Source organism: Herpailurus yagouaroundi, unplaced genomic scaffold (assembly GCF_014898765.1).
Source record: "Herpailurus yagouaroundi ecotype Mexico unplaced genomic scaffold, PumYag 100, whole genome shotgun sequence".
In the NCBI taxonomy this organism is placed as follows: domain Eukaryota; kingdom Metazoa; phylum Chordata; class Mammalia; order Carnivora; family Felidae; genus Herpailurus; species Herpailurus yagouaroundi.
In genome coordinates this window covers 39907412-39933270 of record NW_024412391.1, presented here as the reverse complement: position 1 = coordinate 39933270, position 25859 = coordinate 39907412, and the positions used below count along the sequence as shown (strand labels likewise).

The following is a 25859-nucleotide window of genomic DNA, read 5'->3' as shown; positions in this document are numbered from 1 at the left end:
GGGTGATGGGCACTGAGGAGGGCACCTGTTGGGATGAACACTGGGTGTTGTATGGAAACCAATTTGACAATAAATTTCATATTAAAAAAAAGAAAAGAGAAGAAAAAGAAAAGAAAAAAGAATACATGAGAATTTCACTAATAGCTATGTCTGGTTGGAGAGGTTTGGAGTGATTTTTATTTTCTTCTTTATATATCTTATTTATATGTCAGCACTGTAACCTAAACACAAATTATTCTTACACCAGAAGAAATGTTTAAAAAGTATTAAATACTAAACAAAAATTGATCAATATTGAGCCTGGGTGGCTCAGTCGGTTAAGCATTGACTTCAGCTGAGGTCAGGATCTCATGGTTTGTGAGTTCAAGCCCTGCGTCAGGCTCTGTGCTGACAGCTCAGAGCCTGGAGTCTACTTCAGATTCTGTGTCTCCCTCTCTCTCTGCCCTCCCCCACTTGCCCTCTGTCTCTCTCTCAAAAACAAACATTAAACAAAATTTTTAATTGATCAATATTGATCAGACTTGCAAATTGTTATAGCTACACATCTTTGTTTGGGAACAATAATTTTCAGTCCTGAGAGCTGTTAAGAAATATTGGTTTAATCTTTTCTAACAACTATGGGTTCTGGTCTAGCTCGCTTTGTAAATCAGGTTGGTCAGTAAAACCGAGACTTTAGATCCCGTTCTAATCCATTTAATAACAACATAGGTTCAAATGCTCCATACAGGTCAGGCTTTCTTGAAATCAAGTTTTCTGATAGAAAAGAATAGGCAAAACAGCCTGGGATAATCTGGTACAAACTAATCACCAGAGGGAAAAGAGATGCAAACTGAATTTCTTAACACCAGTGAACTAGTCAACAGCATTACCGGGAGGCTGAAAATGTAATAAAGTATTAGATATAGGTTAGTATTTTTACCACCGTCTTCATAACTCTGCATTCAAACCTCTAACTTTCTTTTCCAATTTTTTAAAGTAACAGCTATGAGTTATCAGGCACTAACCACACATAGGCTCTGTTCTCAGTGCTTTTCATATATTATTTCTGTTCTTTGCATCAGCTCTGTGATGTGTATTATCATCCCCAGAAGGTAATTTTCTCAAGAAATCTACATGAATCTGCCAAAGAGCACAGTGCAAATAGGGATTCAATTCTCCATTTCCCCACTAACTGAAATTTGCTTTGATATTCAAACTATTCTCCCACAAAACATACATAATCCAGGCTTTGTGCCTGTGTCCACTCCCTCCTTGTTCCCCATTTTTAAATATAGCACCTCCTTCAGGACTCAACCTCAAGCATCCTTGAAGTCCTGGCTACAGGCTGCCTTCCCAAATACCCAAATAAGCAGGTTTAGGGAAACGTCCCTTTATGCTTCCAAAATAGCTTAACCATATCTCCATCAGCGTACCTAATATTTTGTAATTATCCGCTTTTATTTATCTGTCATTCTTAAAGGGCCAGTTTTCTCCTGGCAAAGAAACTAACGCTCCCCCAGGTCATTAGTTTCAGAAGGTAACTTAAGGAAGCCAGACAACTGCAAACAAATTATTCTGAAGTACCTCTTTAGACTGTGTGCTGTCAGGAATTGGATTTTCAAACGTAATGAGTGTAATTGATTACAAGAGAGTGCTTCTTTTGAGATGAGGTAGTAGCTGCCACTGCTGTTTGCAATGCCTGCCAACAGGGAGAATTTAAATGTTTAAAGCATCTGAATACACTGTGAGAGGCTACACTTAAAGTACAGAAGAGGAGTTGGCTCCGTAGCTCAGGGTGCAACATCTGTCCTGAAATGATAAGGGCCCAATTATGCCTTAACAGCACCATAAACATAAATATAAATATAAGCCCTCTGTCCCACATGAAATGAGCAGCCACTTGGACAGGATTCTGCGGACAAGCCACAGTGGCTGGCATCTGATTAACTCCAGCAGTGAGGTCTCTTCTCTCCCACACCGGAAGCACCCCCGAAGTATGAGGGGCCAACAGGGCCGGAACATGTTGCGCCCAGCCACTCCCGCACTTCTTCCAACGTGTTGTGCGGGCACTGGTGGATGAAAGTGTCAGTGTTGTGTTTGAGGATAGAACTCTCTTTCCTTGTTATGAGGATCTGGGGACAGGGGCCAGTGAGTGCTGGTGACAAGTGCAAATCCTTGAGTGAACTTCCATTCTTTCTTTGAAAGAAACTCTGTGGTAATGCCTCCTGCCCTCGAGAGACTGTGAGCTTTGAGGATGAGGATGTCTGTTATTCACCTCTGCACTCTTGGCACAGAACACAGAGCCTGGCACATAGTAGGGATTCATTCAGTAGATGTTAACAAGCACTGACTATTATTGAAGGCTCACCTCCATAAATCCTACTGGGATCAGTCCCCTCACCGATCTCCTCGCTGAGGTCCCAAGAGCCAGCTATGTTTTCGTGCCTCCCTGGAATCAGGCACCACAGCATCATGCCTGATTCACATTATCTCAGGTATGTGTTCCTCCCTAGACTACAAGATGAGCATGTAGTATGTATGGACCATGTAGTATGTGTTCAATAAACACAAATACATGTATGAGCAAATGGGTTTCAGCTTTCAAGAAGCGCACAGATTTCAGTCTTTTTTATTTACAGTACCAAGAGTCATGATGTTTCTGATATGAATTTTGACATTGGCCTCAATGAATTTTACCTACAAGTTACCTTCATCTCAGAAGATCAGTCTGAGTTATGATTGAAAGGAAGTTGAGAACATGAAAGGAAGATAAAAATGTATGCAATGATATTAAAGCTCTCTCTGTCCTAACGTAATGGCAGGGGTGGCTATTGGCCAGGCTTTACTTAGAGGAAGGAAGAAATTAAGGCCTCACAAGTGTGTCACATGACACGAAATGAGAATGAAAGTAGTCTAGCAAAAACCAAGAAATAACAACACCCATCCTCTGTAGAATCTTTATACCAAAAAGAGGAATTCAGTCATACAGCACAAAGGTCATGCTGAAATGGGGACTCGGTGGGCTGCCTCATTCTGTCATGTACTGAGCATTACGTACAATGAACAGCAAAAGACGGAAGAGCCTAACATTCCGCCACTTGGATAAACAGCCTGAGATTGTGCTTCATTTGCAATACCTAGAAATCAGGGTTGGCAATGCCTTGTTTTTTTAAGTGGATTTGGACAGATCTCCAGGAAGGTTCCCCAGTAGCATGTTACCTTTGGGCACCTTGGCCCTCCATCTCTCCCGATTGATGTGCACCACCTCAGTCCACGTGGCTTTAAAACTCTTATAGTCAACAGGGATGACAGAACTGTTGACGGGCGCACTTCCTTCTGAGCCAGTGCTCTTGACACCCGATCGCTTCGCATCTGCCGAACTGATGCTGTTCAAACTGGAGATCAAAAAGTCATACCCAAGAGGACGGTTAGTGTTTGAAAAACATATCCCAGTAAGCAAGCCCAAGAAAGGAGTGAACAACGCTCCTCAAGTTATTGGGGTGCAATTCCTCTTTCCGTATGTGAGAGATGGGAAATTCTGTATTCTCAGCAGGAGAAAAAGATCAAGATTTCAGCCTCATGAGTATCCATATCCCCTGTATTTCTTCTCTGTTGATTGGTATCTTCTTATTCAATATGACTAGAATTCCCTCATATGAATCTTCTGGCTTCAACTCTCCGAAGTTAACTAATTTGAAACCAGGCTCCTACTTAGTTCCACAGTGCACCCACCTGCTTCTACACTGACCACTGTTCCAAGTTACCCAGTCACTTGTTCCTCTTTCTCTCCAGGTCCACCTCCCCCTGTACTTGAGTGCCTCTGACCCCAGGATCCCCAAGGCCAGAGTAAGATGATTTCCTTGTATCCTCTGGGGAAGCTGAAAAGGCACAGACACCTTGGAGATTGTGGGAAATGAGACACGCAAAAGACATTTTTTAAAATGAATATTACTTCAAGCTTGAAACATGGGCATTTTTGCAAACATAGAAAGTGTAGCCTCCTGGGAAACTTTAAGGTATTATACACTTCCAGGTGGCTTGCGCAGTGACTGACACAAATGCGCACCCGCTGACAACCTTGGCTGACTAGACCAGCAGGATATGTTTCAGCCCAGTCCCGTGGGGCAGGGGACCAGGGAGAAGGCTTCCGTCCTCCTTGTTAGCAGCCGTCACTGGGTTCATTCACCTTGAGTGTTCGGGATCCCACTGTCCTAATATTCCTCTTACCTTCTCTCCTTCTTGCTCTTTTCTTATTTTTCCCATCAATTCCATTTCCCCCCTTTCTCATTTATGACAAAGCCCCAGGTTTTAACATGGACAAGCGGGGGAGGGGCAGGAATACTAGCCATGGTGCAAGCATTTCCTCCGTGCTTGATCCTGTTATAAGGGCTTTATGTAGACTGAATAACTCACTTTGTCTTTCCTCCAACCTAGGAGTATTACAACCTACATGGGAAATCAAGAAAACTCGCCTGAGATGACACAGCTACAACGTAATGGGATTGGGATGTTTAACCTGGAATCTGACTCCAGAACCTGCCACTAATCTATACTCAATATAATGAAACCGTGTCAGAGGGTGATTTAAAACTTGCAGGTTTTTTTCCTTCCTCCACTTCATTCCCTTCCTGAACCTAGAAATGAAAGTGAGTTTCATTTCTTGGGATGACTCCGATCAGGAGGACTGTCTTTTTGGATTATGGGAAGCAAGGACTGTCTGGGCTCAGGCAATCAAAGTGCCAAGGTGGATGTTGTCACGAGCAAAAGCACTGAAAGAGAGAATGTGGTAGGAAACCTGTACTGGGAATGCTCCGGTCACGGTGTGGACCTTGGTCATTCCCCTCCCGGCCAGCCTGGAGAGTACAGACAGTACAGCTTCAACTCCTCTGAGAAAAAGAAAGAGGCAGACATCTCTCTTACAAGAGAGGGAGGGCAAACATCATTATGAAAAACCCCCATCTCTCCCAAAGGAGTGACTCTGTCCTTGTGGAGAGGCCGACCTGACCCTCACCCTTCAAGCTTCTGCACTGACCTTGAACGCCTCTGTCCTGTCCCGCCAGTTTGGGAGGTTTCATCAATTAAAGGACTCACGATCTTTTCGGTCATGTCCGTGAGCACAGTAAAGGTGGGTTCCACGATGAAATCAATAAAACCTGAAGAGAGACAGCAACGCTTCAGAGGAACTACACATAAACTGGTCCCTTCCATATTTCCCTATGGAATCTGATGAACCTTCTCTTTTTTTTAAACTTCATCTGCAGAGGAGCTCCAGATCAGATCAGGAGAGAGAAGGTTGGTCTTATTCATTTAACATATTCCTGGAGTTGAATATCATGAATGAGTTCCATCTCTCCTATGTAACTTCCCATGACTTTTTAGTAGATGGTGCAATAAAGTGCTTAAGAAACTCATATCCAACCTCCACTGTGTCATAGATCTGTGGTTGGTGCTGCATAAAAGATGAAGATGTAGAACACAACCTGCCTACCCTCAAGGAGTTTACAGGAGAGATGACCTGAGCACAAAAATGACCCTGAGGGGATATGGAAAGGGCCCAAGGGGAAGCCCAAATAAGGCCTCTGGGAAGGTAAGGAAGGAAGGATATTTGCCCTCTCACGAGAGGTCTGTGAATAGCTCTAGGGGAGTTGTGTGTTTGAGCTGAGACCTAAGGCTCTTCACTTTAGGTGGAAGGAGTGGAATAAGCAAAGTGACAAGGATAGGAAAAAGGTAGGATGTGTCTGAGGAATGACTGAAGCTTAAAGACTCTTTTGGAGTTGGAAAGGGGAATCTTGGGAAGGCAGGTAGTCACCTGTTTAGGGCAGGAGGCTCCTGAGGGTGGAGCTAAGGAGCTGAGACTTAGATGGGTACTCTACGCTCCTTGACGTGTTTGGGCACCATCACAGTTAAGATTTTTTTAAATGTTCTTTGGGAAAGTTAATTTGGCAAGAGGGATGGGAAGGGAGAGAGCAGGAGGGGCTGAGGCTGAGAAAATCATTTTAGAAGCTGTCGAGATAGCCCAAAGGAAGGTAAGGGAGGGGAGACCCAGTGTCATTCATCACAAGGCAGATGTGTGATGGAGGCACAGGTCCACGTGCTGCAGTAGTGGTGCTGTCTCCAAGGAGATCTCGCACAGCAGAGCAGAGAACACAGGGATGATGGCGGGGGGACAAAACGTGGCTGGGGAAAAAAATGATGGGCTCAGACTTAGATGTGCTATTAGGTGCAGGGGACACATCCAGATGGCAGAGGGCAAACGGAATTGGGAGAAACAGGGCTGGAAACTGGGAGAGGGGTCAGATCTGGAACTGTACCTTAGAGATACGGCCATGTTGGAGAGACAGTTGATGTTAGGCTGGAGTCACTGTGTCAATGGCTCAAAAATACCCGAGTGTTCTGTGACACGTTAGGAGAAACTATATGACCTGAAACTATTGGTCGTCGTTCCTTAACGCAGCCATGTGCAAGTTAGAAGGAAATGAAATGCCAATCCAAGGAAATACAGTGTTTGGTACAAATGCTTATGTGGTTTTCATAATGACTGAAGTGCAGGTGATCTTGGCATTTAATGTCCAGCAATGAAGGATGCTGAAAACCGTATAATGTAATTGACCAAACAAGGATTGCCCCAAATGCCCATAGTATCCTGATAAGGAAACACTGATGGCCAAATTTGTGTTATAGTTAATTGACGTATACTTTTACAATTTTAGCTTAAGCTGAAACTTAAGTGTTTCGTGATACTATTTCACCTTTTTGCTTTCTTACAAGTTAAACTCAGTATGTCCAAACCAGAACTAACTCATCAGCTTTCCCTCCAACCCTCATAAATGGGACCATGATCCAACCACTTAATCTGGATCGCTGCCTTTACCTTAGGTTTGCATCCAGCTGAATCCTTAATATGTTATATGCCACCTTTCTCCTGGAGAGTCTATGTGCTTCCTCAATTCTCACACTCATCATCTCTTCCCTGTAAGCCTGCAGAAGGCACCCAGCTGATTTCCCCACCTCTAGTCTTACTCAAAACCCTCCAAGCTACTGATAGAGAAATCTTGCTATAACAGTGGTTGACAAGCTTTTTCTGTAAAGGGCCAAATAGTAAATATTTTAGGTTCTACGGGCCAAATATAGGACAGCTACGTAACTCTCACACTGTAGTGCAAAGGTAGCCACAGACAACACTCAAATATCGCACTTAGCTGTCTTATAATGGAATTATTTACAGGACCAAGTGGTAGGCCATGTATGGCTCACAGGCTACAGTTTGCTGACTCTCATTCTAAAGCATCCATTTATACATTTTTAAATCTTACTTAAAACTCTTTGGATATGCCTTGATTTTCTCTCCATACACGGCCCTTACTTCATCATACACTCTGCCCACTACTCCAACCATATGGAATTATTTGTAATTCCCTGACCGTACTAGGCTGTTTTAAATTTCCCTGCTTTGTATGTGCTAATCCCTTGTTTGGAATGCCCTTCCATGTGCCTGTTACACGCCTCTCACCTACAGCACCATTTGCCTACACTGTCTACTTCTTTCTTAATCCCCAACTCAAACATTACCCTTCAACAAATCTTTCTGGGTTTAACGGTCCACAGACACTACTCTGTGCCTGAATGTACCACATAGAAAACTCAATCTGAGCACTGTAACACTCAAACAGACACTGTTTGCCTAAAGTCTTGCCTACTACCCAATACTGGCTCAATGTCTTTGGGAGCAGATAGCATTTATAATTTGTATTTGTTTTTTATACCATCTAGTACAGTGCCCAGCAGTGCCCCATGCCTAATAGAAACTCAATACAATAGTAATGAAAACAATTATGAAAAATAGTATTCAAAACACAAGTAGAAAAAAATCAGTAAATCCTTGTTGAATTTATTTTTTGAATAATTTCAGACTCTTCCAAGGTGGAGATCACTGATGATATTTGATTAATGTTTGATACTGGTACCCTCATATCTAAGGATTTTTGTAATTCACATATATTATGGTTATTAGCAGTACAAAATTATCTTTATTTAAAAAAAAGTGCTGAAAAGTTTTTAAAAAGAAGGAAACATTGAAAATGAGCCATTCCTGGAATGAAGCTCATCCAGGAAATAGGACTGTCCTGGAAACAGGGCCAAAGGAAGAAGCATCACTGGGGAGAAATGACAGGGAGACTTCCAGTGTTGCATGCAGAATGGAGAGGTTGAAATACAATGGGCTTCCTGTCACTGATTTTTACCACGTTGGAAAGTTGAGGCCCTCTCTGCTCTTAGTGGGGAATGATAGACACAGCAGAGCACCACTGTCTAATCTTCCTACGAACCAGCGACATTCCAGGGACAAGGATGGGGAGAGGGGCTCTAACAACCCAATCAGCCAAAGCCATAAGCATGGCACAGCAGAATGGAGCCAGGTTCCCAGCCAAAGTATCACTGGGAGCACCTGCGCTTACTTCCAGGCAACCCCAGTCCGTTTTTTCTTTCCATCCAAAAGGCTGTCAACACGTACCCACTTGCGACTGAGCAACCATCGTTGACTTTCTGTCGCACAGAGGAGAAAAAGGCAGCCCCAGCTCTGCTTCTCTGTCACCCTGGAAAAATAGGAGGTCACAGTAAATTAAGATCAGTAGGTGGAGTTGCCCAGATTTTATTTAGCAACTTCAACTGCCACAAAGGCCACTGGTCTTTATTATAATTATTACCATTACATTATGTAAGAAGTCCTTCTGGGGCCTGATCCTGTGCATAAAAGACACCAAGAGGCTGAAACCCTCTGGGGTCCGATCATTCCATCCAACTGCAAAGGCACATGCTGTTGTACAGAAAGCCTCATCGGGCAGCAATTGGTGCCCGAGGAAAGAAAAGCCAACGAGTTCTGTGGCCTAGAGCTAAAACTCAGCCAGAATTCCTGTGTGTTCTCAAGTTTTCGTCGATCTGTGTGGCGTTTCTTGAGCCAGTGAACCTCTTCCTCCCACCCCTGCCAAGACACAAATTCAAACCAGACTGATGGGATTTATTCTGCTAGTGTTGCTACCTAAAGCCATACACCTGAGGTAAGTGCTCTGGGGTCTTAAGCACAGGGGTCCATAATGAACAGTGGACCAAAAAATGAAACAGAGTAAATACTTGCTTGTGTTTACCAAGTTAGACAATAATAATTTTCTGACCAATATATTCTCAATCTCACTAAAAAACCATCACTATAATAAGCGAGTACTATGGAAAGTCTAAATGATGAGGGAGATGATTTTCTAAAACCTGAACCAGGGGCGCCTGGGTGGCTCAGTTGGTTAAGCGTCCAATTTTGGCTCAGGTCATGATCTCACAGCTCGTGGGTTCTGGCCCTGCATCGGGCTCTGTGCTGATAGTTCAGAGCCTGGAGCCTGCTTCGAATTCCCTGTCTCTGTCTCTGTCTGCCCCTCCCCTGCTCTCTCTCTCTCTCTCTCTCTCTCTCAAAAGCAAATAAACAATAATAAAAAAAATTAAAACCCGTGTGACTTTAGTCACACATCTGGAGGAAAGGAAAAATATGACAGCTTTCTTATAGTAGTGAAGGTGTGCTGATTCATTTTACAAGGCTAGAATTTGCTCAGGTTAATGGCTACTGATTTGGGCTTGAATCTGGCCTTTCTCCCTCTAGCTGTGTGATCACAGGAAGTTGACTTTCCTTCTCTACATTTCAGTCTTATGTTCTATAAAGTATGGATAATAATACTTATCTCATCAGGTTATGATGAGGATTAAATAATGAGAAAACATATGTAAATAAATAAAAAACTATTATCATTTTGTAATAGATATCTCTAATATTTAAGTCAAGATTTGAGGAACATTTAGTGAATTTATTATCTCAAATACACTCTGATTATAATAAATACTACCAATAAATTAATAGTAAGTGAAAAGTAACAATGTCATTCAAAAACTAGGCCAAAGTTCAAAAACTAAATACGTTTTCTTTCTAAGGCATGTTATTGAAGAGAAAGGATGCTGGTTCACACACACAAAAGGAAAGGAAGGAAAAGGAATGGGCGTCTGAGGAAGCTGAATGGTGGGGTCACAATAGGTGCTGGGGACATCCAAGGGTCTCAGGAACAGTCCTGAAGTGGCTCAGTTCCTTCTGCACTCTTTCCTGGATAGACACCCCATGGGACACAATGGTTCTTCTGTTTCTGAGTATTCCTTGGCATGATAAAAATAATTTACCCCTGAGCTATTTCTTCTTGGGCAGTATAAAAAGAAGGAAGAGGATTTATGACATAAACTGTTGTGGTGTAGATGGTTCTGTGGGATATCTCAGCTTAAACAAGTAAAACCCACTCTTATTCCCTATGAAGCAGGGACACAAGTTGGTTTTCTGGCCCATTTTAATGGGGGTGGTTTAGAAGAAGAGGTGGGAAACACTAACCACTTGACTATTAAGACGTAAGCATTAGTTTGGATTTTATTACTGAAAAAGTACAAGCTATAAAACAACTTCTTATCCCATGGACTTGTCTGTACCCACATCTATACATCACATACATCTTTTGGATTTAATTGAGCTGAGCAGGCTCAACTATTAAAACCCTATTTTAAAATAGTAGTCATTGAATTCCCTTTGGATGACAGGTACATTTATGAATTGGAAAAAAAGTAATTTGCAGAAAGTAATGTGGAAAGGTGTACTTCTGGTGAATTCAACTTGATTGAAACAATATTATATGGTTCTATAACTACTGGCCCATGTGGAATTATTCAAACACTTTCCTTTTTACTGAAGACATCAATATTTTTTAAGAAGGGCAAAAGCCTCAGTACAAAGGATAGTTTTGTAACTAACGGAAAAGAAAAACAGACCATTGCATAAAGGAAGATTGCATACGAAGCTGCACAAAAAAGAGTTTTTCTCAATGGAAACACAGTAAGGGGCATAGAGGTCAGGAGTGTAAAAAGCAGGCCACACAAATACCCCTGATCAAAGAGTTAATGAAGGTTTAAAAGAAAAGTGATAGACATGGAAGAGAAACAAAAGAGAGACAACATATGAATAACTGCTTTCCCTAAAAAAGAGAAATAAATAAATGGAAAAGGAAAGCATTCAAAGATTTAATCAATGTAACCTGAATCTATAGAGGAAAAGAATAGACCAGGTCCCAAGAAAAGCTATTACAGAACAATCATTATTGAAATATATCCCAGTTCTGTCAGTGGGCTTCAAAGGTAAAGAAATGATCCTTTAGGGCACATAAGCAAAAAGATACATCACCTAGACATGAAAATAATTACAGCAGGGCCTCCAACCCCTCCATAGCAATATGCACACGTATTTGAGTGAAATCTAAAAAAGTCTTCAGGGAAAGAAAGCTTGATTCCACCCCTGGCCCACCACCCACCAAAAAAAAAAGCAAGCAAACTATGGCCCAAAGATAATAGCAGTAGAAAAACTGGCAAGTAAACAAAAATGTGTTCATTCGTTCTTCTAAAAGAAACCACTTGAAGAACAACTTTGGCCAACCGATGGAAGATCAACCAGAGCTAAAGTACCAGCAGTGAGTAGAACCAAGACAAAAACAAACTAGAAAATTATGCTTTTGCCAGATATGTTTTCCACCTTTCCAAGTGGTATTGTTTAAGGTTTATCTTTTGTAAACAGCATGTCGTACATGCCAGAGAATGCTCATTTAAAAACTCAGGACAGTTTAGAAATATGATAGCCAACAAATAGCAATAAGGAGTTAATTATGTTATGAAAAAAAATGGGGAATGGTATTGGAAGGTAATGAATAAACACTGGCTTTCTTATCTGTTGTAGATGGGGGTAAGAATATATCATTTAAACTTGATACATAAAAAAAATAACTAAATTTAAATAATAAAAGACAGACTACAATAATTAAACCAGTTAATAAAGCCAGCTAAAAACAGGTGCTGGGGAAGAGGTGAGAGGAAAAGAAGTTTACTAATTTTTATAACAAGGAAGCAATAGATACTATCGAAATAAATAGAGTGTAAAATTTTTTATTATCAAGTTAGCCACTGGAAAAACTGAAAATATAAAACTTCCAAGTCATCAGAAGAAGTAAATACATAACAAAGCAGACAGCATAGCTAATACAGTGAACTATTTAAGAAGAAACCATAAAAACAGAAAGCATAATGTAAAATGTCATGGCACCTAAGATCAAGTATTTCTGTCATTTCAATGGATGTTAATATAGCTGATTTCAAATAATAAAAGAAAAGAATCTTAGATCGCCTCATAAAAAAACCTCAACTATGTACAGTGTTTATTTATTTTTAATGTTTATTTTTCAGAGAGACAGAGAGAGAGATGGAGTGTGAGCAGGAGAGAAGCAGAGGGAGAGAGACACAAAATTCGAAGCAGGCTCCAGGCTCTAAGCTGTCGAACCCACAAACTGCGAGATCATGACCTGAGCCGAAGTCGGACACTTAACCAACTGAGCCAACCCAGAAGCCCCTATATACAGTGTTTAAAAGGCACACCCAAACCAAATGTTTCTGAAAGGTGGAACATAAAAATCTATGCAAAGACAGGGGTCATATTCTTAAAATGAGTCAAATTTGAATTCTAGGTAAAAGCATTAGATGAGATACAGAGGCAGGCTTTATAATGACAAGGGGTACAGTAAATTATGATGGTCTAATAGTTATTAATATCCAAGAACCAAGTAACATAGAATCAACCTTCATACTACATAGAAAAAAAAATAGAAACACTTGTCATCCTACAAAAGATCAAAAAAATTTTAATGATATATAAAATACCTAAATGACATAATTGAGAAGGTAGGTGTGTACAGTATTCTTTGAATTTTATATCCTGCAAGAAGAAAGTAAATATATTTTTCAAGAGCAGTGAATAGTCACAACACTGATTATACAGTAGGTGACAAATGATTCACAATAAAATCCAAACAATGAAAAATTTCTGTGATTTAATTTCAATAACCCACAAATAATTACAAAACTAGAAAGCAAAAGACCCTACCACTGGAAATTATATAAACAAACACTTCTATCAGAAGCAACTCTTGGGTAAAAGAAAAATCTACACCAAAATTCCAGAATATTTAGAAAGGAGTGATTGTAAACATACTGCATGTATGAATCTGTAAGATTCATAAGAAAAAGACAAACTCCTAGTCTTAGTAATGTTAAACAGGCAGAATGTAAATAAGTGAATTAAGCATACATCTCAGGAAGTTAACAAAAGAACAAAGTAAACTCAAGCAGAAGAAACGAATTAGTACAAATGAAAACCTCAATTAAGGTATTATAAAATAAAAAAGAAACAATAAAATAATCAAATGATTAGCTAATTTCATAGAGAAGGGCACAAACACTAATATATGAAATGAAAATTAAAAATGAGGAAATAGGGGCACTTAGTGGCTCAGTCAGTTATGGATCCCATTCTTGATTTTGGCTCAGGTCACTATCTCACAGTTTGCAAGTTCGAGTTCGAGCCCTACATAGGGTTCTGCACTGACAATGCAGAGGATGCTTGGGATTCTCTGTCTCCCTCTCTCTCTGCTCCTCCCCCACTCACACATGTGCACTCTCTCTCTCTCTCCCCCTCTCTCTCCCTCTCTCTCTCTCTCTCTCAGTAAAATAAACTTTAAAAATTAAAAATTAAAAAAATTAAAATGGGGAAATATGGTGGCTCAGTCAGCTAAGCATCCAACTCTTGACTTTGGCTCAGGTCATGATCTCATACTTCATAGGATTGAGCCCCACATTGATGGAGCCTCGCTATCAGTGCAGAGCCTGCTTGAGATTCTCTCTCTCCATCTCTGCCCCCTCCCACTCACACTTTTTCCCTCTCTCTCTCAAAATAAATAAATAAGCGTTTAAAATAATAATAATAACAGGGAAATAGCCACAGACACAGAAGATATTAAAAGAATTGTAGAGAACATTTGCAAAATATAAAAATAAACAACAATATAAATGAAATGAACCTCAAGACTTTTATAGCATGTATTTACCAAAAAGGCAAACTTATACTTCTTTAAAGTCAATATTTCATTGAGAAGCACCCTGAAGCAGTAGCTTAGATTTTGTAAAATATGGTTATAATACTTAAGATATAACTTACTCTTTTAGCAAAGCATGGAAGGTCTGGTCTTTCAGTACTGAGGCTATGCCCTTATTTTGAATTATAACCCAACTTCCAAATGTAATGCTTTCAAAGACTCTACAGTCCCATTGAGATTTCCCATTTGAACTGTCTGATTTAAAATCTATAGTTAAGAACTGAGGCAACATTTCTCCTACACGGGTTACTTACAATGGCTTATGGCATCTGGGTTAAAATATTAAGTCAATAAAAATAATTTACTGAATCATAATTACTAAAAAGTAGTTCCAGTCCAGTGAGCTAACATTCCATTCCCAATGGGCAAGAAATTCAATAAGGTTATTTTCACATTGCCTCTAGCACGTTTTCATTCAATTCAAACATATGTGTATGCAAACAAGGTTTCTTTTATGGGGAAAATGTGCACATGTTTAAGTAATTTCTCATATCCACTCACAATTAAAAGAAGGAATCATTTCATTACCTCAAACTTACATGAGTTACTATCACCGACCTTTGGCTACAAATTAAATACTCCTAGCCATTAGGGGTGTTATTACACAAGCAATATTAAAGAAAGCATATGATAATGGAGAGGGGGTATTTACAGAAAATCCTCTCACTAATATTAGGAAAAGAGCTTCTGGAAAAATGGTTCAAAATTAGCCCTTGATTAAGGATGAATTGGCAGAGTCATTCTCATATACATAAGGCCACACCTATGCAGCTCTAGTTCCTCACATACCACTAGGATCTCCGTGAGAACTAGTCTGAGAGACCAACCAATGCCTTTGCAGAGGGAAACAGCCAAATGCAGAACAGGGTCCCTGCTGGTGTATTCACATAACAGCTGAGGGGTGCATGTGTATATGCGTACCCTGATGTGAACTCCTAGACAGTATGAAGGAAGTGTAGAACATGTAATGCCAGAAGGACCCTAAGAAAACATCTGGTACAACCTCCCCCTAAATCCACTCCCCACTACCACGTCCTAAAACACAAATCTCAGATAAGTCCATTAGGAACTAGAAGAGTGATTTGATTAGTCCCACGAACCAGGTGGAATAGAAAAAAACAACGAAGAGTCATCTGGACTTCGTTGAATATGCTGTTAACTCTAGTCCCACCTCATCACTGGATACTGTGTACAGTTTCAGAAGAAAACACACACACATATAGATGCCTTCTACAATTCTCCCATTCAAACCAGAATCCCAGAAGAAGAGTAATCATAGGAGTAATTTGCTTCCAAAAATTAAGTAACCAGTGAAAGACCCTATCTCTTGTCGGTTCATGGGACAAAGTTGAGACTGGCCTTCATAAATGTTCTGTGCAGTGTCAGAAGTCTCTGAGTCCATGACATGAACCACCCTTCATGAAGTGACAAGAACTGAATTAACTGTACTGATGTGAATTGGCTGTAATTCAGGCCCCACAGTCTGCATATGTCATCTTGCCTTCAACCTCAGGACCTCGTATCTCAAAGCAGATGTTTTAATGGCAGCTCTTCTAGAGAAGACATCAGTTTTTGGTACTATGCACTTATTCCCCTATTTCTCTACTTCTGTGTACCTTTTTTAAATTTAATATTATTTAAAAAATTTTTTTTAACATTTATTCATTTATGAGAGAGAGAGAGAATGAGCACAAGCAGGGTAGGGGCAAAGAAAGAAGGATACACAGAATTGAAGCAGGCTCCAGGCTCTGAGCTGTCAGCACAGAGCCCGATGCAGGGCTCGAACTCACAAGCTGTGAGATCACGACCTGAGCTGAAGTTGGACGCTTAACCGACTGAGCCCCCCAGGCACCCCTTTTTAAATTTAATTTTAAAGTACTGCCTACTCACTAATGACTCTGGCTACCCTTGTAGAAAATACAACCCTGTGTCTTAGGATGTAGTAAGTTTAAATATAATTGAAGCAGCAGCATCTAGTGATTTCCTGACCACAAATTGCCACACCTCACTTTGGAATTTGACAACATGGCTTATCTGCTCAAAAGAAACAACCCAACCAATTATAACAGCTAAATTATTATGAGTTAAAGATTAACATGTTAATCCTACAGGACAATGCAAAAGTAACTACCATTTGGTCAACCCATTAAAATAAAGAGTAAAAAGGAAAGTAACCAGTTGACATTTTGACAAAAGACTGCCAAAAACAAGTGCTTGTTTTTTTTTTTTCCAAACAGAAATGTATAGGACAGAAACACCATAATGTTCTGAGAATCAAAGTTTAGGTAAGAGTCAGGCATCACATGACCAAGAAACAAAAAAACCAAAACAAAACAAAAAAAACAAACAAACAAGAAGCTATGAAACCTTACTCCCCAAAGAAAATTACAGCAGTTCCCATAGTCTTATTATAGCATTGCTGAAATAGAAAATTCAGAAATATCTACTGATGACAGCCCTGAGGAGTAGCACAACAAGGTACCTGTCTGAAGAACTCCTCCAGGAGTGACATTGTCCAGCGATGATGGAGCTCCCATGCTTTTGCTGGATGGCTAATGTCTGCTGTGTGCAACATCAGGGATAATGCTTTCGGCTTTTCAATTCTGTCAACCCAAAGGACCCAAACACGTGAGGATCAAACTTTCAGAGTTTTTAAAAATCATTGCTTTGTTTTATCTCTTCTATTCTCCCATCTCAAACCCCACTTCAGCTGAACTGGGGGAAAGCATCATTTCATCCTACAACTGAGCTGGTCATCAGCTGAGTCTCCATGTTTATTGAGCTGCACACCTCACATATAGACTCAAAAGTATCTCTGGAATGACCGCATCGTTCAAAAAGACAAGAACCCAAGAGTCACTCACTGACTTTTGTGGCCTCTCCGCTGAGTGAATCTTTGATGATTTAGTTTCCCACGAAGAATTATTTTAAATTCTAACTGGAGCAAATTGTTACTGGTCCTATTATTTACTTCAAACCTGATGAAAATCTATCTGTGATATGTACAATTCTCATGCTCTTTCCTCCAAACATCCCCACTTTATGAGACTTCAGTAACGTTCTCTGAAGAAGGTGCTCTTCAAAGATGCTACAACGTGGACAAGCACCTCTTCGGACACCCATAAAAACACATGAGGTCACAGGGGCACTCACGCTTCTGGCTGCTGCAGAGCAGTCTTCATTGCTTTGATTTGTTGGAAGTGACAGGACATATCCGTGGCCATCACCATCTCAATTACCAAGGTCCGAAACTCCCTTTCAGGGATACCCCGTGGAGAGAGAAGCATAGAAGTAAAAAAATGGAAAGCAAAAATTTGTTTATACTTTCTGCCACTTCTAGGCAAAACCAGTTAATTAGTTGTGACATTTCTAATCCACTTGAGCCTTTTAGGTGGGCTTTTTTTCTTTTTTTAATGGGGAATAAGTGAAGGGTAAGGATTAAGGAAATCATTTATTAGGGATATGACACATGGAATATACATATCATTCAGCATGGCTTATTTCACTGAACCTTTGCATAATGGCTAGCACAAAAATATTCGATAAACAGCTGACTGTTTAATTAAAATATAAGTACTATTTGCATCACCGTAGATTCAGAACTCTGTAAGGATTCAAATAGTTTTGCCTCTGGTGGCACCTGGGTGGCTCAGTTGGTTAAACATAGGACTTTTGATTTCGGCTCAGGTCATGATCTCACAGTTCGTGGGTTTGAGCTCTGTGTCCAGCTCTGTGCTGACAGTGCAGAGCCTGCTTGGGATTCTCTCTCTCTCTCTCTCTCTCTCTCTCTCTCTGCTCCTCCCCATTTGCTCTCTCTCTCAAAATAAATAAACTTTAAATAAAATAAATGGTTTTGCCTCTAATCTTTGAAACACCTGACCTACATTTACATGACTTGCAGGGTTGCCATATACATCACAAAGTGTGCTAAGCATTTTAAATGGGTTATATCCTTTGTCATAACATTAACCAAAGCAAGAGATAAATTTTATTATCTATTTTCTAGAAAATAAATTTTACAACAGTGTGAAGGGGTTAAGTAACTTCCTAAATGTCATATAGCTAGTAGCCATGTCCATATTTAAACTCAGGTGTGCCTAAATTCATTCAAAGACACATAATGTCATTTAGGCACTAGAATTAGTTATCCACGATTTTTTTTTGAGCGTCAAAATAATTTTCTTAGGAAGTTTTGAAATTTTTTAAAAAAGTTCAAATCAAATAGAAGGTGAAAAACATATTTTAAATAAAAAAACTCAGATTTTAAGAAGCTAAGATTTATTCCTAGATATCTTAATTAGTTTTGGTGCAATTGTAAATGGGATCAATTCCTTGATTTTTTGTTCTGCTGCTTCATTACTGATATACAGAAATGCAACTGATTTCTATATATTGATTTTATATCCTGTGACTTTACTGAATTTGCTGAATTGCACTGCTAGGTATTTACCCAAAGGGTACAAAAATATAGATTTGTAGGGGTACAGGTACCCCAATATTTATAGCCTCATTATCAATAATAGCCAAACTATGGAAAGAGTCCAAATGTCCACTGATTGATGAATGGATAAAGATGTGGTGTGTGTGTGTGTGTGTGTGTGTGTGTGTGTGTGTGTGTGTGTGTGCTGATATCAATGTAGATAGATAGATATAGATATATTACTCAGCCATCAAAAGGAATGAAGTCTTGCCATTTGCAGTGACGTGGATAGAGCTAGAGTGTATTATGCTAAGTGAAATAAATCAGAAAAAGACAAATACCACATGATTTCACTCATATGTGGAATTTAAGAAACATATAGGAAGGGGGAAAAAGAGAGAGAAACAAACCATAGGAGACTCTTTACAGCAGAGAACAAACTGAGGGTTGATGGAGGGAGGTGGGTGGGGGATGGGCTAAATGGGTGATGGGTATTAAGGAGGGTACTTGTGTTGAGCACTGAGTATTATATGCAAGTGATGAATCACTGAATTCTACTCCCGGGGTGGGGAGGGGGGGCAGGGGCAGAAGATAAAGGCAACACAAGTTTCCTAAGGTAACAAACAGCAAGTATTTCCAAAGTGCCTATAATATATTTGAATATTTGTGTTAAGCAAAAGACAGATGGGGGGGGGGGAACAGAGAGAAAGAGAAAAGAGAGGGCAAAGGGGGGGAGGGGGGCGGGGGGGGGGGAAGCAGAAGAAAGGGTGCCATAAACATTTCAAATGGTATTATTTCTCCAAAAGCAGCATATTTCATCTCTCCTCACGGTTCCTTTCTTGGCCTCCAAATCTCTCTCCTGCCTCATCCTTACCTCCAATCGTCCTTTGAGAGATTGATCAAAATATTCATTTCCTCATCCTCTTGCAGAAGGCGGTAAGCTGCACTTAAATGGTGATTTTCTAATACGGACCTATCGTTGTACAGAATAGCAGGGTCAGACCTGAACAGAAAGCCAAGAAAATAATTTAGGATGTTAAACGGTTGAGATTTTTCAGGTAACTCTCTCAAGCTAGAATGCATCGTCTTTTTTCCAAATGTAATAATTATCTTTGCCCCATGCCATTTATATCAACCAAAAAGCTAAAACCAAACACTACCAATTATCAATAGATATATGTAGGGTATTTTAATGTCAATATGTGAAAGTGAAATATGTGATATCCAACCTGAGAATTCTCTGAAAACTATTCTATAACCAGATCTCAATTATCTCTACTAGTAGCAAAGATGATTTCATAAAACATGGGTCAACTCAAACTTCCTTGTATCTTCTGGAATAACGTTAATTTTTAAAACTTTTATTCACTGAAAGAATTTGTTTATTATCATTATAATTCTCTTAACACATACCACTTGATAAGTGCAGTGTGCCAAGTTCCTCTGGTAGTGCCTTGATCTTAAAATTTGCCGTGTCAAAGTCATACGTGTAAAATTGAGAGTAAAGATGATAAGAATTATATGACAGTTTTTAGTCACTTTCTTACAGACCATTGCACCAAACACAGAGCTGTGTGTTTACTATTTTAATATCTTCAGTTTAATGAAATCTTAGATTATTACAGGTTATTTGTTGCTCATCAAGGAAGCCAAGTCTCAGTGATCTAAAGTGACTTCACAGAACCCCACAGTACCTAAGTGTCAGGGTTGGGATAAAGGCAAGGTCTTCTGAAAATTCAGCCACTGCTCCCCACAATAACTGCTGACTGTCATTGGCCACACTTTGGGATATATCTAGCATACCTTTAAAGTGTTAGGCTTAACATACCATCAAAGGACAAAGAACCAGGTCACAGATTTAGTTTTCTGTGCAGGGATCACACGGGCTGAGATGCTTTGAACAAAGTTCTATTAAAGAAGCCAATGTTTAAATTCTATTCTAAACGAAGCATACCTGAACCCACTGGAATATCCTCACTCCTATGGAGATAACACAAAACATACAAATGTCGTGGTGAAAGGTCTGGTCTTATATCTTTTAAGTCAGGCTCTAACTGACGTATATTTTGTGACATTAAGCTCATGTCCAGCTGCTGTAATTAAGCCATTTCCTCTGAGTTGGGATTGGTTTTGACATTGGTCTCCAGCAAAGACCCATGTACAGTCCACCCACCTCTCTTCCTTCAGCAAATGCTATTCACCACAGCCTCTGTCCTCAGAGCAAAGGCTCCACTCATAGACATCCACTAAGCAGAGCTGCTCTGAGGAATTCCCTATATTTAAAGACCTTGCAAGTGAACCACAAAAGGCTGCTTCCCAGTAGCTGAGGCTCCTCTATGTGAAGAAGCAGGAGGTAGACAATGAAGCTAATGGCTTAAGTCCCTTTGTCTGCTGCTATCTATTGTAATTCCCCTTCTGAACAGAGATCAGACAGTACTGTCTTCTGTTGTGTACCCCATAATTAAGTGTTGGGTTCATTAAATACATGTCAATTGATTTAATGAACACAATCCTATCTAGAGTGTGCACCTGCTTTTTCAAGTGAAACAGCAAGTATTTAGTTGGTTTAAATTCTCATCTCTCCCTGCTACGTTCTTCCTCTTAGCCATGCCATCTTTCCCCAAATTCTAGCTTCTTTTGATTACTATGCCAAGGCCCTATTAACCCTACTGTCAGAGTTCCATATAATTGTCTTAAGAGAAGGTAAGCTCTTGGGCCAGGACAGGACTGATAAGGTTTCATTCTACATGGAAAAGACAATTGACTGAGACTGCTTGCCTGGAATTCTGTGCTGAGAGCAATATTAAGGAAAAATGTGAAGCTTCGTTTAAAAAAAAAAAAAGTTAGCAATATCTGTTATAGTAAAGAGGTTCAGAGTGGAGCACTTGGACCCATATTTAATACTCCCCACAGAGGTTCATTACAGTGGGTACATAGGTTGTCTATAGTAAGGAGGTCTACATGAGACAACCTAGTTCCCCAGGCCTTATGTGAGGGAGCAATGCAAGCACTCAACAGAGCAGGGATAAAATCAAGAAGGATAAGAAGAGCCTCCCCAGAATCCCGGAGATCATAGGGCAAGAAGGCTCAGGTATTGTTCATGTCAACAGAAACACCCCAAGCCTGGCCCATGCTCGCTGATTTAGTCTACTTGGCATCTTCACCTTTATGTGAACTGTTCTACCGCCCAGTAGAAATAGTATGCATAGTCCCTGTATAAGTAAACAAATAGCTAGCATCAGAATAGACAAGAAAAGGATAGCCATATTTGATGTGAATAAAATATGAGAATTGGGAGCAGATGTCTTCTCAAATTCTAAATCTTGGTCAAAGTTGACCAGGCTGATATCTTGTTGAAAAGTTGATTTTTTTCAGAAACGCCAAGGTAGAGCAACCATGCAAAAGAAAGGTGACTAACACCTTTCTGACTTCTCAATCTCGGTCCCTGCCCCCTCCTGCCTCTTCTCCAAATATTCAACATCCTCACCGGGTCTGAATGTGGAAATTGTTGGTGGTTCCGGTGTGCTCATAGTCATGGATGGCAGCTGAGAAGATTATAGCAAAGATCTCCAGCTCCGTCAGCCAGTTCTGAAAGGGAGATTACAGGGCAATCAGATAATCTGTCTCTTTCTCAGACAGAGTCTTCAGCTTGCTGACAACACACCCACATCACTGTCTTTCCGCCCTGCAGCTGGCAAGCTGTTGCCAAACACACGTTTTCTGACAGACGGAATTTTTTTTTTTTCCTGCAAGGAGACTGGGGGACATGTGATTTGAGAGCAGCATGCCCAGCAAGGTTAAAAAAAAGCCAACGAGTAGTTTTATTATTTTTTTTCCAGGAAGCAAAAAACAACAAACATGAAGACTTTAAAAGCCCTCATTGTATTCTTCCCCAAATTCCACATAAAGTTTCTGGGTAGACACAGAAAAAAATGTATTAAAAATTTCAATGCAATACCAAGAACACACAGAGAACACACAGAAAACCTGATGTCTCTCCACTAGAAAGTGGGTAGGTAGACAGATGGAAAGGTAACACCTGGCCTTCTACCTTATGCGTGCTGATCTTTGAGAAGACCCCTCCCCATCCACGCCACCAAAACTGGCTGTAATCCAAGGTTCTCAGAGCGTGTTCCCTGGACCATCAGAGGTAGCATTACCTGTCAGCTTGTTACAAATACAAATCCTACCCCCATCACCCCAAACCAGAAACTCTGGATTTTACCACCAATCTGTGTTTTACCATGCAATCCGGACAATTCTGATGTATACTAGAATTTGATAGCCACTGCATATTTGAAGCTCTCTTAACTGACTTCCATTTCAATAACTTGATATTCACTGATGCTTCCCATCCCTTCTGTAAACCATACTGCCCAATGCCCATATGACAGAACATCCATGACTGCTAGCCCAACCTTTGGGACCCTCAGCTCACTTTTGTTACTAGTTGAATCAATACAAGTTTCAGTGTGGTTTATTCCAAGCCCTGTTTTGACAAGTTGCACTTGTTATTATGATTACATAATTAAATATGATATAAAACCAATAAAATAGGAACACAAAAATGTAACTGTTTACCTATCGTACCTAAATTCAATGATTTAGACAGTGTGGCAAGTGTGAGACAGAAGGAAACAACTATAAAAATTTAGAGGGATTCTGCCCTGAGTTTGTTCCACGAGTATCTTTAAGTTCCCATTTCCCTTTGAAGAAATGAAACTAGAAATTTTAGATAGGAGCAGGGTTAAAGCAAGACAAATATGAGTACCCACATTAGCAGAATTCAGAAAAGAGCCAGGAGTCAGAATTAAAGATTAGTGAACACAATATATTTACTTGATTTAAGTTAGTACAAAGTGATTAAAAATTAACACATACATTTTCATAATTCCCACCTCAACTTTTTCTTCCCAATTAACTACTAATTTTGATATTCATCTTGAAAACTTCTTGAGAATTATTACCTTCTTTGTGGATAACTGAGGGTAAAATAAATAAACTACAGACAACCTATGGGGGAAAAAAGACCTTACAGTTTGTAAAAGAATAAGTATAGAGATACTCAGGGGGAAAAAAAAACACTACACTTTTGCAAATGATTTCTAGCAGAATTCAGCATGAAATGTCAGGAAACTTTCTGGCATCTTTGATAGATTACACTTCAAAAATACAAGCTAGAGTGCCTGGGTGGCTCAGTCCATTGAGTCCATCTGACTCTTGATTTAGGCTCAGGTCATGATCTCATGGTTCATGAGTTTGAGCCCCACACTACCAGAGTTGAGCCTTCTTGGGGTTCTCTCTCCCTCCCTGTCTCTCTGCCCTGACCCTCCCCCATTTATGCTCTTGTACTTTCTCTCTCAAAATAAATAAAGTTCAAAAAAAAAAATACAAACTGATCTACAGGGAACAGAAAGACATAAACACAGACTAAGATGAAAAACCAAGAAAATGAAATTAACATTTAAGATAAGTAAGAACTTCAAGTGAACTGAAATTGCAGTGCCCTCCCTGAAAGCAGTGGGGGGCGTTTTCATCGGGCCTAGTGCCTACAGGGGCTCACTTTACATCAGGCAGCATTCTAGGTGCCTCACATACAGAAACTCATGCCATACACACAACTTCGTAAGGTAGGTACTGTTGTTGCCTCCATTTTCTAGATGAGAAAACTGAAGCTGGGAGATGTTCGATGACTTACCCAAGGTCACACAGCTAGCCATGTGAAGACCCACATACTAGGTCTCCAGAATTCCCACTGAATCTGTCACATTTCCTTTGGGTCATTGTTCCTGTGTTTACTCAGTTTTACATAAAATTATATAGGTATAATTTTATATTACACATGCTCTTGCTACTTTCCATACATATATATTTTTTTTAATTTTGGCGTTGTCTTTCTTTTCTTCACCAACACCCTGTCCCCACTCGATGGCCTTCACTGTCTCTACCCATCTCATCCCCCAGTGTATCTCTTTCTCCAAACTCATACAAAGTTAACATTTTATTTTAATTAAGTTTGTTTATTTATTTTGAGAGAGAAAGAGAGCATGTGAGCAGCATAGGAGCAGAGAGAGAGGGAGAGAGAGAATTCCAAGCAGGCTCCATGCTGTCGGTGCAAAGCCCAACATGGGGTTTGATCCTAATCATGACCTGAGCCAATACCAAGAGTTGCATACTTAACCAACTGAGCCAGCCAGGTGCCCCTCAAAAGTTAACATTTTAAAATAAGATTATGAGGCTATCTTGGAGCCTGTCAAGCCCTGCTTGGAACAGAGCTTCTAAAATGACAAGTATGTCTGGAACACTGTAGTCCGAGGCTATTCTTATTGGCTATAAGCAGGGTCCCTGGAAGCACACAGCTCTTCTTAAAACAGAAAATATTTACACTAGAGGTGAAACTGAATTCTCTCTAGGCAGAAGAGTGTTCGTGTGTACAAAGAAAAGGTGACCCCTGATGGCACACCCAACAAAACCAGAGTATCTGAGGAAAGGTAATTCATGCTCATGGAAACAGTGGCATGATTCATGCCAAATTCCAAATCAACCTTCCTGGTAGGGCCACTGGACACAAACCCATGTGATGTTTTACCCCTCAAGGATTTAAACTCATGGGAAAACAAATATAAGTGTAGGGTTTTTTTCCTATTGTTAAATAAATAAATCAATAAGTCAATCAATAAAAAGATTATGACTGGGAGACAGTATACCATCTAAACAAATCTGAATCACAGAGCACCAGCCCAGACAGTAGGCGTCTAAATAACTACATAATTATGGTTCTATTACAAATATCAGTGTAACTTCTCCCCTTTGCCCAAATACACTAACAAGATCCTATCTTACTTCTAATAAACCAAAACCAGCAAATGATTTAAATAAGCAAACAACAACAACAAAAACAAGACCATACCCTTTAAAAGTCATTTTAACACCCTTGCTTTTCAAAACACCCTGTGGATGCTTAGAAATCAGTTCTGTTTCTTGAGGCTAAGAAGGACAGATGGTATCTGGCACAAAAGGAAGGAAGGAAGGATACAGGAAGAAAGGAACAGAGGAAGGGAGAGAAAAGAGAAAAAAAGGAAAAGAGAAAGGGAAGGGGAGGGAAGGAAAGAGAGAAGAGAGAAGAGAAAAAAAAAGAAAAGAAGGGAAAAGAAAAGAAAAGAAAAAAGAGTGAGAAACAGCTTCACAATGGACCTTGAAGATTGGACAGAACAAGAAATGGAAGAGGGCATTTTCAGAAGAATGAAGAAATGAGCCAGTCCCAGCATCAAAAGCTGATTCATCATGAGTAAGGAAATGATTCCCTTTAGAGGAGTGGGAGTTCGGGCTACTTAGAGCCCTGGCACTAGAAGCCAGAGTGAGGAAGACAAACCAGATTCAACAGGCAATGAAGTTTACATGCAAGAGGGTAACGCGGTCAG

At 40.0% G+C, this 25859-nt stretch overlaps 1 protein-coding gene across 6 annotated transcripts in view; it reads right to left on the bottom strand.

Annotated features, from left to right (window-relative positions):
• PDE1C (phosphodiesterase 1C) overlaps window positions 1-25859 on the bottom strand; it is a 511032-nt gene that overhangs the window by 65191 nt on the left and 419982 nt on the right. For all 6 annotated transcript variants that reach the window (XM_040472308.1, XM_040472309.1, XM_040472310.1 and 3 more), the window contains exons 9-15: window positions 21926-22026; window positions 19313-19441; window positions 17172-17273; window positions 16501-16621; window positions 8489-8570; window positions 5012-5132; window positions 3199-3374 (exon numbers count right to left, since the gene is read on the bottom strand). In XM_040472308.1, coding sequence (XP_040328242.1) covers window positions 3199-3374; window positions 5012-5132; window positions 8489-8570; window positions 16501-16621; window positions 17172-17273; window positions 19313-19441; window positions 21926-22026 — 832 coding nt within the window. The remainder of the gene's footprint in view (window positions 1-3198; window positions 3375-5011; window positions 5133-8488; window positions 8571-16500; window positions 16622-17171; window positions 17274-19312; window positions 19442-21925; window positions 22027-25859) is intronic.